We start from the raw sequence: 14,993 nt of genomic DNA, 5'->3' as shown, positions 1-14,993 counted from the left end.
CATTTTTATTTGCCAGAAAAATAAACTGAATAAGTACTTTACTGCTTATCGTATCCATTTAAGTTATGCATGCCAGCTGGCGGTTTATAGAAATAAAATAATATATAATTAGGCAAATAATATTATTAAACTTTACGGTATTTTGTATTACTTATATGGATATTTAGCTGTTATAAAATTGTATAATAATAGTAATAAATAAGACTATACTCATTTGGACACCACATTTGAATTTTGTAACAAAATATGTTTGTGATGATTATATATCGATGACTCGAGAAATATAGTCCTACATAAGGATATACCTACCAAAACAAATATTATTATTTAATTCCAGTTTTAGTAGGCACTCGCTATATTTATGCTCTGCAGGCTGCATTACTTAAAGCTTGGGAGTTTTGTTTTAGGTTACTAGGTTTGGAAAATATTTGCATCTTAAATTATTTACACTTTCCGACATTTTAAAAACATGTTTAATGTATAAAGAACTCAGCAATATGACTATTTACTTGCTGTTCAAGAACCTAAAAATTTAAACTATTTTAAAGTTAGAGATTTTTTTTTTAAACAACAAATGACTTAGGTAAAAATAATTTTCTCAGTATTTCTTACTCCTCCAATTTTCCTGCTTACCACCCCAGAAACCCAAGCTTTCATTATCTCTCCACCTTCTAATCTAAACCTAAATCCTCAACCTTTGTTATCGAGTTGGACTTTTTATTATTCTTTTCTAACCTGCCCTCATATTACACAGTGACAAATTGCCCTACTTTGGCTTGTGCCTCGTTACCCCCCTATACACCTTTCATGGTAACGCCGCCTTTAAACACACGTCCCTGTTACTTTTTGGCTGTTGTTATACTGTTTTTTTTCTTGCTTTACTTTTATAAACTTTGTGATGCTATTTCAGTTTTTCTCTTTTCAGGCTGTACTGCTTCTCTCACTTTTTCATAACTCTATCATTTTTATTGTCTTTCTTATTATTATCTTCCTCTTCATCAGCATCCTCAACTTCTCTCTCCTTTTGATTTGGTTTTTTCTCCAAATCTCCTGTTTTTCCAAGTTAGTAAATCCAAGTATTTTATCTAGTTCACTGACATACTCACTAGGGAAAATTTATATATTACCATTTGCTATAAAAAACACCTCGGTACCTTTGGTACACTGAATAATATTAGGTTTCCTCAGGGTGCACAATAAGTAATTTCTGCCTTCATGTCTACACATGTGAGTCATAGATATATGAAATCCTTTCATCACCACTTTGAGTTTTCATTATATTGTCTCCAGAAAATATTGATTTTTTATTGTTTCGAGCAAAGCATATGAAAAAGAAGTTATATTAGAGTTTATAAGTTAATAAATTTATAATTTAAATGTGAATCAATTTTAAAGGTTCTTAATTTGCTATAATTGCCAGTCTGATAGAAACTATTATAAATTGTGTAACTGCTCTAAATCCTAGATTTTGTGTTTGTACTAACTAATTTTGGACGCAAAAAAAGTCTGATATACTGAGAAATAAAATGAAGAAATTTAATTTCTAAATAATTTCTATAAAACTCATAATATTACGAAATAGTGTAAATTCTAATAATTTCATAATTGCCTTATATTTTCTAAGACTCTATAGAAAACAAACGTTTGTAGTGATTATATTAATAAAACAAACAATAATTTGCATAACTTAAATGGATCTGATTACCTATATTAAATAATATTATAAATAAAATTGAATCATTATGTAATACAATTTTTTTGTGTCTATTTAATTTCACCTCTAAAGCTAATTGAATTAATTAATTTGAATCATTTATAAAATAAAAATCACTATTTGCAAAAAGAAATATTTAGATCGATTTACAGATAAATAAAAATTAAACAATAAAAACAAAACTCTTTTAAAACAAGTTACGATTAAAATTTGCTTCAGAATACTTAAAAAATATTTTCTTAATAATTTTTTATTTTCAGATCAAAAACACATAAAAAATAATGATAAAGCTGATATTTATACAGATTATTTTTATTTTTGAGAACCTGCATGGTAGGAATTTAAATAAATAGAAATATTGATGACGGGTATATTATTAATTATCTATTTATAAATACCCGATACTTGAAAAATGATCAAAGTTCGTATGTAAAATATTAATAAAAACTTTTAAATTATTAAGCATAATTAAATTGTCTCTTTAAGAATTCTTGAGAATTCTAAAATTTATTACAAAACCCTTGGAATGTATGCCTTTTCCTTGCCAAAAAATGTGTAATTCATCTTAAACAGATCTAAGATCTTCTGCTTCGCAGTTTTGATAGCAAAAAATGTTCCTAATTTACCAATAATACAGGGTGTTAAAAAATTCGGTGAATATATTTTAAGAGCGTAATACTGAAGTCAAAATAAAACCTTTTTAAACATGTATCCTAATATGCTCCCCTTCAGAGCTACAGCCCGCGCAAATTGCTAAAAGAAAATCGAGTATTTGGTATATTTTTATATAACTTGAAGCATAACTGTGCATTTTTTGCATGCTTTATTTTTATTTTCAGTCCCTAAAATGGTGTCCAGTTTTAGGATACTGGGAGGCTTATCCTTTTTATGGCTCTTATCTTATGTTTTCGATAAGAAATTTTAAAACCTAGCAACACCATCTAGTTTGGCATGAAAAAATCTTAAATTTTTGTTTTCTGCCTTTTTTTTTGATACAATTAGTAATTTTTGAGTAAATCGCTAATTAATGAAAGAGGAACATTATTAAACCCGATTAAACTATTAAATTAGAAAAATATTACATGGGCATATTAATGTGACTGCTTACGAAAGCTCCGCTAAATCTTTTCGTAAAATTGAGTTTACACTATTTATGGGATGGAAAATCTTAAGAGCAGTTTAGAAAATAGGAACTTGCAAATTTTCAGGAGATTTGACGCACACCTGTAGTCACAGTTCCAAATAATCGACTTTCTTTAAGGAGTTTTCATGGGCTATAGTTCTAAGGAGATGCATTTTAGGATATAATGCATGTTTATAGGAAAAAAAAGGTCTTATCAATACGTTCTTAAAATTTGTGCATTAAACTTTGTAACACCCTGCATCATATTTGATATTAAGCGCTTTCCTGAATAGTTATTATTTTGTAACATTTAGATTTGACATATGACATTATTTCATTTACATCTAGAACTTAGAGATATTAAGAAAAATTATTTTACTACTGGTTATTTATTTTCTTCTTGCAATATGAGCTTAAAATATTAGTATATGTGTAATTGGACTTGCAACACGCATATGATAAATAATCCCTAATGTTTTTTGTCTTGGATAATGACTTATTTTTTATTTAATAGAAAGCTAGAATATATTAAAGTAGATAATTTGCATAACTTAAATGGATCTGATTCCCCGTATTTAATAAAACGTCCCAATAAAATTATTTCTTTTAGTAATACAGAATTTTTTGTCTTTATTTAGTTTTGCCTTTACAGCTAACTACATTAATTTTATATATTTACAAAATAAAAATAACTATTTGCAAAAAGAAATATTAGAGCTATATATAAATAGAAAGTAAACAATTAAAACAAAAATTATTTAGAAAAAGTTAGGACTGAAATTTGCTCTATAATGCTTCAAAAAAATTTTTTTATCCTTTTTAATTTTAGATAAAAAATACATGAAAAATAATGATTAACTTGATATTATTTTTGTATTTGAGGAACTGCATCGTTTCGTATTTAAATAAGTAGAAATATTGATTATAGTCATTACGTCATTAACATCAGAGAAAGCAGAAGCATAATTTCATTTACTGGTAAGAATTATACTGACTTGTTAATAATTTATTATTTGAAATAAAAAAAGGCTCTGCTGAACAGTTATATATCTAATTTCTAGACTCCCAGTATTTAGTTGCAAAAGCAACTAAGTTAATTTAAATAATATTCCTTACAAAGGTCATGCTTTATTCTCCAATGAGATGTATAGTTCAGTGAGATATTTTCAAATCAAAATTAATAATATTAATAATAGTATTATAAACATATATATTTATTTATAAACATATTTGTACAAAGGAAATTCTGTTAAAAAATGCTATTTAATAGCCTATTAAAGACTTTGATTCACATGTAATATGGTCCTTCCTCAGTGATTTTCAGTCGATGTTCAGGGTAATTAACATTAAAGGTTCTTGGGTCATATCTATAAACCCAGCATTTCATAGATATATAGAGCGTAAATTGTGAAGATTTTTTCATTTTTAAAAACACCCCTAGAAATCTATTTTGTTTATTCAAAATTCTCTTTTGTGCTAAAAAGAATTTTTGAGTATCGATGCTGCTGCCACAGAAAATAATACTATACTTTAACAACGATTAAAAATTTTTTTTTGCCTATATACTTGCCAACAATTTAAATTCCGTAGCAAACAGACATTTTTAACTAATTTTGAAGAGTATTGGTTTCATTTTTATTATTTCAGTTATATTCCTCCCCTTAACTAATAAGTTTGTGTTATCAGCATAACATGAAATATTTTCTGATTCCTGACTTACTGCATAATAAAGGTTATTGATATAAATTACAAATAGTATTGGCCCTGCAACACTCTTTTCCCACATTCCATTATCCCTGACTTTTGTTTTTTTAAGGTAAGTAAAACTGAAACAATCTTTGTAAATAGCCTCTAACCCTATATAATAATACAAAATCCCTATCAAAACAATCATAGGCCTTTGATAAATCATGGTAGATACCTAGCGTAAATTTTTTTTTCTCCAGATGTCCCAAAATTGCATTGGTAAACTAAGAGACCGCTGTTTGAGTTGATTTATTTTCTGTGTGTCCATGTTGGTGTTAAATAAAAATAAATTAATTAATCGACACTTCTTAAAAAAATCGAGTAATCTTTTACACATAGCTAATTCAAATAATTTCGAAAAACTTGGTAAAAGACTGATGGGTTTGTAATTTTCCATAGTTTCTTGATAACCTTTTTTATGTATTGGCATTATGCTTTACAATTCAAAAAACTACACTTACGAAAAAATGTATTTTCTTTATTTGATATGTGACATTTTTTCATTTACATTTTAAACTTATTTGACTTACTTAAAGAGATTTTAAGAGAAATAGTTTTACCACTGGTTAACCACTTTTCAAAAGATACTAAGAGTTTTTTCCTTAAAAGTTCTTGGATACAACTAAGTTACTTTAAAGAATATCCCATATGGGTTTCTTGTGAATAGGGCACCTTGTGTCCCTCTACTGCAACCCTAGGTCTATCATGTCTAATATCCCGTATAAAGATCATGCTTTATTTTCGATTCAGATGTATATATCAGTGAGTTATTTTTAAGTCATTATGCTTTACAATTTAAAAAACCACACTTATGAATTGACCATTTATCTCCTTTCTTACGGATTTTAATAATTGGCTATTTTAACATGTGTTAAAAATATTAGTAAGTGTGTAACTTGGATTTGCAAAGTAATAAATAATTCTTAATATTTTTCGTATTAGATAATTACTTTATTTTTACTTAATAGAAAGCTAGAATAGACTAGATAATTTGCATAACTTAAATGGATCTTATCACCCGTATTTAATAAAACGTCTACGTAAAATTGAATTATTCAGAAATAAAAGAATTTTTTATTTAAATTTTGGTTTTATTTTATAGTGTTAATTTAATTAATTTAAATTATTTACAAAAAAATAAAATATCTAAATCTGAAAATAAATAAAAATCAACAATAAAAGTGTTTTTAAAAAAAGTAACGTTTAAAATTTGCTTAAAAATATTCGAAAATTATCATTTTATCCTTTTTAAACATATGAAAAACTGTATATATATTCAAATCTAATAATCAATAAAAATGAAAATCAATGAAAGTCATGGAATTATTTATTTACAATTATTAAATACTTAAAAAACTTAATTCGTAAAAAAAGTCCGTATGCAAAATATTAATGTAAGTTTTTTAATTAACTAGGTTGATTGAATAATTTTTTTAAAAGTTCTTAAGAATAATTACATTTGTTACAAATGCATTAAAATGTAATCCTTTTTTTTTTACAGAAAAGAATTAAATTACCAAACAGTTTTACCACTATTTCTACTAGCAAAATTATCATTACAACGGAGTCACTAGTTTTGTATCTCAAAGTATTTGATTCTTTTTTATAAATATCAAATTCTAACTGATTATTGTTTTTGATGACAAGAGTATCTAAGACTGAAACTTAGTTATTTGGTTCTTGTTCAAAAGCAAATTTAATGGATGCAAACTGTTAAAAAGTTGTTCTAGAAAATTACATGAACACGGCAAACACATCATCCACATATTTGAAGTCAAGTCGTGGAAAGTATTGGAATGTATTTTTTGCATTTAGAAAAGAGGCAATTACCCATGACTGTCCTTCATAATAGGATATTCATAACATGAGTTGTAATAAAAATTATTTTGCGATATGCAAAGTTTCGTTTACTTAGTTATTTCTTAAATAATATTAAAACCATTACTTTACAAAAGTTTAATTAGATATTTCAAAGTTTCTAGTATAGGTAGAAATACTTGACCACTGGAACAATAAAGATACACCGAAAAAAGCAAAGAAAACAAAAATTTTTACTTAAAATTATAATATTGACTTTTAAAATAAACTTTATGTCTTTACGAAAGTTTTTGACTGAAAAACATTCATAAGGTTTTATTGTCCCAAATTGATTTAACAAAGATATTGAAATATTTTGGGCAAAGCAATTTGTCAGTTAAAGATCCTATAGTGGAAACAGTGAGAGACTAATGAGACTATTTCGTGACCAGGTTTGTGATTTGTGGTTAACAATATAATTTTGGAATTTGGAGGTACGAAAGTTGTAGCTTGAATTTATCTGAAGAGGAAATAAGGTCTTTGCAATTATTTAATAATGTCTTAGCCTGTGAGAATATGTTTGATAAAGGGTTCTTAGAAATCTTTTTACATGGCTCATTTTTATTAAGATCATCGACCCGTTTAAAATTTTCTGCTTTGTCTATAATAATGTTGTGTCCTTTGTCAGTTTGTAAATAGATACAATATTTTTTTATTAGTCTTTTAACAATATTAGAACCTGACGTATTTTCGTATTTGGTAAGACTCGTTGAGATCTAGTTACAAATTGTTTTTCTAGTAAATCTTTTTAAAGATGTTGACGACTACTATTATTTTAAGAAATTTAGACTTGACATGTGACATTTTTTCATTTACATTTAAGTCTTTAGAAAAATTTGAGAGAAAATGCTTTACTACTCATTATCCACTTTTCAAGAGATACTAGTAGTTTTTTTTGTTCAAATATTTTGGTTATAACTAATATGCTGAATCTCATTATTTGGTTGCAAAATCAACTAAGGTAATTTTATTCAATCTGTTGAAAATATTTATTTTCAACAGATTTATAATTTAGTGAGTTATTTGTAAATCATTATGCTTTCCAAACCAAAAAGGTACACGGACGTTGCGTGGAAGCAGCCAATCATAGGAAAAGCTCATTTTTATATCGGGTATCAATTTTACACTGGCAATTTTACATCGAATGTTATTTTACAAAGCTTTCCATCCATTTCTCTTGTAGTTAAAAATATTAAAAATTGGTAAGACACTTCATTGAGAATTTGGGTTTCAGGTTAGTGTTTACATAAAAACTATTACACATGACATGAGTGATCTATCAATTTAGTATGCTTGAAAAGAATATTAATCTTGCTATCACCCATAAGCTAGAAATTCAAATTAATGCAGATTGTAATTCAGTTTTAGAGGGAACCAATTTAGTGGCCGCCAAGATCACCTTAGTTCACTTAGTACTTAGTTCACTTAACACCCTTAGACTTGTTTTTTCATCTTAAAATCCATTGTTTATAAAATCAAACTTGCTGGTAATTAATAGGTGAATTGCAACAGAATGCCGGTCAATTCCCGGTTAAGTTTTTCGAGGGAGGAGTCCGAAAACTTTACTATTGTTTATAGAAATATGGATAACATTTTTAATAACTTATTGTAAAAATTTCTATTCCGCAAAAAGTTATTTTTGTCGAAGTTAAAAAATTAATAAATAGAAAAATATTTCTTTAAACTAGATTTTTTTCTGTTATTCAACAATTTTAAAGGTACGGTACACCGTTAACTACTCTTATCATTTTTATTACAAGTAGACCTAATACAATAGTTTTTGCCTAAATACTAACCTAAAAACCAAAATTTAGTGCAGACAAGTTTCTAAAAGTTTGAAACTCGATTATTGGGCAGCCTCTAGACAAAATGTCTCCCTTACTAGCCCAATAATAAAATACATTCATCTCCTTTCTTACAGATTTTATTAATTAGTGATTTAATATACGTGCAGATATTCATTGCAACGTTTGGTGACTAAAGTGAATCATGAAAATATATTTTTCGTTTCAGGCCATCAACAAAACGCCAACACCAACGCCTCCGGGAGTCCTCCTCCGACTGCCCAGCCCTCCCCCCTCACACCCGAAGATCAACATCGCGAGCTTGACGAGCTGCTCTCCGATATGATGTTAACAGTGCAAAGTATACCAGATTTCAAACCGTCTACTAGTGTGACCGGCTCCGGTAACGTTAACGTAAGCGCGCGAAATAACGATAACGGATCGCGGCTACAACATCAGGATTTCGCTTTAGATAACGTGAGGTATATTGATGAGGAGGAAAGGCACGATCCTTACAGGAAAACGGAGTATCATAGGGTAAGTTTTGATACAGTTATGTATTTAAAAAACTATTAAAAAGATTCAGGGTACGTGAAGCAGCTATGTAAAAATAACCTTATTTCAGCCTTAACCTTTGAATGTTGATCCAAAAATAATTTATCTTTGCAAATGTCTGTAATTACTGGGCTACTGAAAATAATCAGTAGAACAATCTTTAAGCTTCAAAACACTATTAGGTGTAACAGTTTATTTTTCTTTGACACTATCTTTGAACATTGATTTATTATACATCTGGTTTGTAGTTAAATTAAGATGCTCCCGCTTTAAAGTCTTTGATATGTACTATTATTTGTTGTGTTAGTTTTTTATAGTGCGCAAGATATGACAAGTCTTGTTTATGACTTTTACAGTGCTAGCAAATAGACAAACATTCTCTTATCTAATTCTAAATCTTTGTATTTTCTGAAGGTATGAATTATTATTATTTTATTTGATAAAAGCCAAGAATTTTCTATAGCTCTATGAACTAAAGTAGACATTACAATAATTTTTCTAATCTTGAATTATCAGTTTTTAAATTTAAATACTAAACATGTCCAATTTGTCCAAACGAGTGATAGAATAGCCAGTCATAACATCTACGGGTAGCAAATATATCCATATATATCCTGATTTTTCGTCAAATAATTTGTTTAGATCACAGATCAAAAATTAAATCACCACGAATTTAGTCATTTAGCATTTGAAAGTAAAATATGATTTTTACAAAAGTTTTTTGTAGTAAATACATTTTAGATTTCGCATGTTTCTCAATTCATGTGCTGGTACTAAGAGAGATCCTTAGTTACTATTATTCCAAGATCACAATAAGATTCGACTTTTAAGTTTAATGTAAATTATTCAGTAGGGTACCTGTGGTTTGTTTTTCCCTGATATAACACTGCACATGTGCCCGCGTTAAAAGGAACTAACCGTTCACTGCACTAATTCCAAATAATGTCCAGATCAGTTTGCAGTTGATGTTGGTCAGGAGTTAAGGAACTGCGTATATTTTTATGTCGTCTGTAAATCTTGACACCCAATAGTTCCGAAGTAAATCACACATGTTAGCCAAGAAAAAGAGAGGGCCGAGGACGGAGATCTGATTCTGGATACTTAATACAATTTTAGCATTGTACACTTCTCACTGTCACACTAAACTGTCTGTTTTTTTTCAAGAAGTCTTCAATTTAATTTAACAAACCTCCTCTTACGCCAAGTTGTTGAAGCTTATGCAACAGTCGTGTCATATAAATTGTGTTAGCAAAGTCGAAGCAGATGACATCCATTATTTGTTTTTTGGTCTAAGGCTATCCATTGATTAAGGCAATAAAGCAGGTTTGTAACTGTAGAGCGACCTCTTTCAAATCCTTATTGGATTTTTGTTTATGCTACGTGATTTAACAACGATTGTCTACATTTAATTTCGAACAATTTATTCCATAATATTTAAATAATCGATATAATTGTATTGATTTACTTATTGATCTAATTTTTTTTTTTTTTTTTTTTTTTTTTAATTTAGTTGCGTGCTAAAATTGGCGTTCCGACTTTCTCCTGCTCTGATACAGAGTTTTTAATAAGCAAGTAATTCATTATTTTTGCAAGAGGCATAGTTTTTTTTTAAATAGTTGCTGTTATGTTGTCCAACCTTGCAGGCGAATCGTTTATTAAATTTTTAATTTTTTGTTTAATATATGTTTATTGTTGTAATGATTTTAACATGCGAGGATAGTATGGAACAGGTAAGATCTCTTGTTCGGGAATTTTTGTGAATGCGTCAAAAGTGCTTGCCAACTCTTCCTTTTCATTTTTGCACATGTTGTTGTCCTTTTTTAGCAATGATATTGACACGATTTAATTAAAAAATTGAATTATGTATTTAAACAGTTTTTTAAGACTATTGCCTTTAGCTAAATTACTTTTAAAATTTTGATAGGAATGTTTGATTATATTTGTGATAAAATAAAACGGAAGTTTTTATTTATCCAAGGTTTCTTAGCTTTTTGTTGCATTGGCTTATCTTGAGAATTTAGTACGTAAGTAGTACGCAAATAGTAGAGTCTCAAAAAACATTAAAAAAAAAACGGTCATATTTCAAAAAAAAATCACAGGATTCACAGGATCTTTACAGACATGTTCAAAACTTGTTACCAAGTAATGATTTTAATAAGTGCTCTGTTTTTGAGTGTAGGATTTTGTAGAAAATTAATGTTCTGCATTGACAATAGATCCTCGGCTTTAATGTTGCAAAAATGACTTATTTTGGAAAGTACCTGCGATTCTTATGCTCCTAAAAATAATCAGTAGAACAATCTTTAAATTTCAAAACACTATTGAATCTAATACTTTATTATTCTAACACACTTTAAAAATTGATTTAATATACATTTGGTTTGTAATTAGATCAAGATGTTCCTGCTTTATAGCCTTTGTTATATACTACCAATTCTTACGTTTCTTAATTTAAATACTAAGCTTGTCCAATTTGTCGCATTCATGACATTTGCTACGAATAGCAAATCCTGACCATCGAACACTCTATTTGTCAAATATATTTGACGTGTTTTTGCTTAACAATTCTGTTTTTTTTTTAATTTTAAAATCCGACCGGGAAGTCTATGATCTCGTAAATTTGCCAGTTACCTGCAGTTGTGGCAGATCGTTCAAATAAATGAGAAAAAGTAGAGGACCAAGTACTGATCCTTGGGGAACACCCACATTTATATTAAGTTCCTTAGAGATATCACCATTAAGTTTGACAGCCTGGGCACGATTTGATAAGTAGGAACGAAACCACTCAAGGGCAGTTCCTCTGAAACCATAGAGCTCCAGTTTCATCAGCAGCACTCTGTAACTCACGCAGTCAAATGCCTTGGACAAGTCACAGAATACCGCTGCTGTAACTTCACCAACATTCAGTCGGTTGTACAGGTGCGCTAGAAAGCTAAAGATAGCATCATTTGTGCTCACAGACTCACGAAAGCCAAACTGCTGAAGACTCAATACGCTAGACAGGCAATAACGCTATAGGTCTAAAGTTAGAAGGACAGTCGTAATCACCACCCTGGTAATAATCATTGCTCTTTTTAAGCACTCTGGGAAAACTCCAGATATAAATGAAAAGTCAGTTGACTCGGCCAAGACTTGCAAAGCAACAAGAGGTAAAGCAGAAAATATTCTAAGAGAAAGCCCATCCCAACTTGATGAACTCTTATTCTTAATATTAACCATTAACTGTATAAGCTCTTCCACACTTGTGGGGGCAAAAAAGAAAGATTCGGCTACTACCACATTGCTGAGATAGCTCCTGGGATCTATTTTTTGTGAGATGTTGGCTGCAAGGTTACTAGCAATATCACAGTAGAAGGAATTGAGGACATTGGAATCTAAGGTACTTGGAATAACCAAGACAATATTTTTTCCCCTTAGCTCATTTAAAATCTTCCAAGACTCTTTTGCTTTAGTGGAGGAACTATTTATCCTCCTTTAAAAGTAGGTCCACTTATCCATTTTGATTGAGTTTCTGTAAATCTTGCGGTATCTATTATAGTAATTGAAAAATATTGCATTGTTCATACCGTATTTCCTAATGTAAAAAAGGGAGCGCATATTTTTCTCAGATACTCGTAAACCCTTAGTATACCAAGGTTTTCTATTTCGTTTTTTAATATTGACAACAGGAAAAGCAGTGCTAAAATTGTTTAATACTATTTGATGAAAGCTATGCAGTGGGTTACCAGTAGTGAATACATTATTTCAACTTGATATATTGCCAAGCAAAGAGAATTTGCGGAAATTAGCTCTAGTATAAAGTCTACCGCGTCTAAACTTATTCTCATTAGCTGCACTATTAAGCTTTACTAATACCACTATTGCCTCATGGTCAGACAAACCGGCATTGATTGTTGTACACTGATTTTCGTGTTGGTTAAAATTCGTACAGAAGTAATCTATCAGTGAGGAAAAAAATGCTGAGATCCGGGTTGGCTGATCCACGTGCATCTTAAAATTAAATGAGTTAACAGATTAAAAAGCATTCGATTTGATCCATTAGATTCGTCTAGAAAATTTACATTAAGATCGCCAGTCAGAATCAACATCGCATTAACCGAAATTTCACTTAAGAGGATCTCCAACCTTTCTAAAAACAAATCTAAATTAGCAGATGGAGATCGATACAATCCTAAAATATACAAATTTAACTTACTGTTAAATACAATAGAAAACTCGCACACCTTTTCAATCAATAGATGATCAAATTTGTCAATAGAAATAAACATAGACTTAGTTAAAAAAGCTTTCTCTAACATAATAAGAGTACCACCATGTGTATATTGCTTGCGTGAAAATTTGGAAATTAGTACATAACCAGGGATATCAATAGGCTCGTCAAACCTCAACCAGTGTTCAACAAGAATTAACACACTAGGAAAGTTAACCGATTCTAAAAATAGTTCTAATTCGCTAACTTTTGAACGCACAGATTGAATATTAAGAAATACTAGGGCAACTTGATTATGGTGGGAGTTTCTATTAAAAAAGAAGAAGAAGATATATGTAAGTAAGATATTTTAACACAAAAGCCGGTAACAAATATATTTGAAATATTGTATAATCAAACATTTACAATTTGCCATGAGATTATGGCCATAGAAAAGATTTGCTCTAAGCATCAATTCCGATCGATTGATACATGAATATGATTGACACTCTTTTGTGCATTCTGTCAGAACTTTATGTTAAACTTAGATGAAAAAGTGTGGTTAGAGGTTCTTCTAATTAAATCTTGAATCGCAAGTTCTTTAAGTCCGAGATTCCTTTGCCAGTCTCCCTACTGTCAAGATGATACTGATATTTATTGACTTTTACGATCTGCAGATCTAAGAATTGATTTATCTAGAAAGAAAAGTCCTATGATTTAACTAATGAACACTGCTCGTAGGTCTACTAAGAGACTCCCGAAAGTTTATTTTTATTGCGTAAAAATATATATACAATATTGAAACTAATTAATATCTTAATTATCTAGCTAATCATTTGTTAGTTTTAAAATGCGGCCCGGTGTATTTCCCAGTTAACCTCTTTTCATCGGGTACGTTAATTTATTTAAAACTTCCACTATATAAACAAAAAAGTGGATCACCTATGTTTATTCAAGTACACTGTTGGCCCGAAACCTCTTTTCAAAGCAGAAGGTCCGTAAAGTGCACACTTTAAGATACGACTTCCTTGTTATTGTTTGACGGGAATAAACACTGTATGTACCAACAGCCGCTATTGAAGTTTTGCAGAAAATAGATATTTAAGGAAAAAAATATCATCGGCTATTTCATAGAACCAACATAAATATAAACTAATTGGGAGCAATGAACTTTAATGAATTTTGTTTATGTTTTTCACATTATATAAAAATAACTTAAGGTAATCGAGAAATTACAAATTAAAGTAAATTGGGGTTAATATTGTTATTATGTATGTTTTTATTTATTTATTTCGGAAAATATTTATTAGGGTTTTTTGAAAGATTTAGAATAAAAATGTAGAGAAAGCTTAACTAATTACATGTTAGTGCATTTTATTTTAACGTAAAAAAAAATATTTACAATATTTACTTTACAATGACATTATGGCATCACTTCTCAAACGGAAAAGAAATAACAAATCAAAAGAGAGTAAATAGTGGATCCTATTTTGATAACATGTTTCCTATACGTAACGCAGACTGTTGCCATAATGAAAATACATATCAAAGTCAAAATCCCACCACTGACAAAATATGAATGACAGGTAGATACAACACACTGCTCTTTTCTGTAGCATAAAAAGTAAATTAAGGACTGTCGCTGAACGAGATCCTCATAACCAAATTTTATACTTCAGGTGTGCTTCAACTAATTCAAAGTTTTTTCAACACATCAATTTCAAACACTTCTGGTCAGGATGAAGCCGACCCCGATTCTAATAGTTCCGTTTGGGCCAAGGTAAACAACGTTTAAAAAAAAAACTTATATTTAAAATACAAAGGTAACAAAATTTATATTATTGGGAATTGGTTTAGAAATTAGAGAAATATTTATTGAATCAGTTAAATTAGAATACAGGTATGTTTCGAACTAAATAGAAAAGTGTCTTAATTAGAAGAAGTGGTAACTTATGTTAACCTCAGCATTACTAGGGATGTAACTCAAACAGGTATATAGACTTCATCAAAGTTTCTATGACCAAA

General features: G+C 29.3%; 1 protein-coding gene across 8 annotated transcripts in view; it reads left to right on the top strand.

The window, feature by feature from the left end:
* Positions 1-14,993, top strand: part of LOC126745591 (tensin-1) — a 572,168-nt gene that overhangs the window by 514,483 nt on the left and 42,692 nt on the right. For all 8 annotated transcript variants that reach the window (XM_050453497.1, XM_050453499.1, XM_050453498.1 and 5 more), the window contains one exon: positions 8,454-8,761. In XM_050453497.1, the coding sequence (XP_050309454.1) occupies positions 8,454-8,761 (308 nt within the window). The remainder of the gene's footprint in view (positions 1-8,453; positions 8,762-14,993) is intronic.

Source organism: Anthonomus grandis, chromosome 16, assembly GCF_022605725.1.
Source record: "Anthonomus grandis grandis chromosome 16, icAntGran1.3, whole genome shotgun sequence".
Lineage (NCBI taxonomy): Eukaryota > Metazoa > Arthropoda > Insecta > Coleoptera > Curculionidae > Anthonomus > Anthonomus grandis.
The sequence above is the reverse complement of the archived record's forward strand: the minus strand, read 5'-3'. Positions and strand labels throughout refer to the sequence as shown.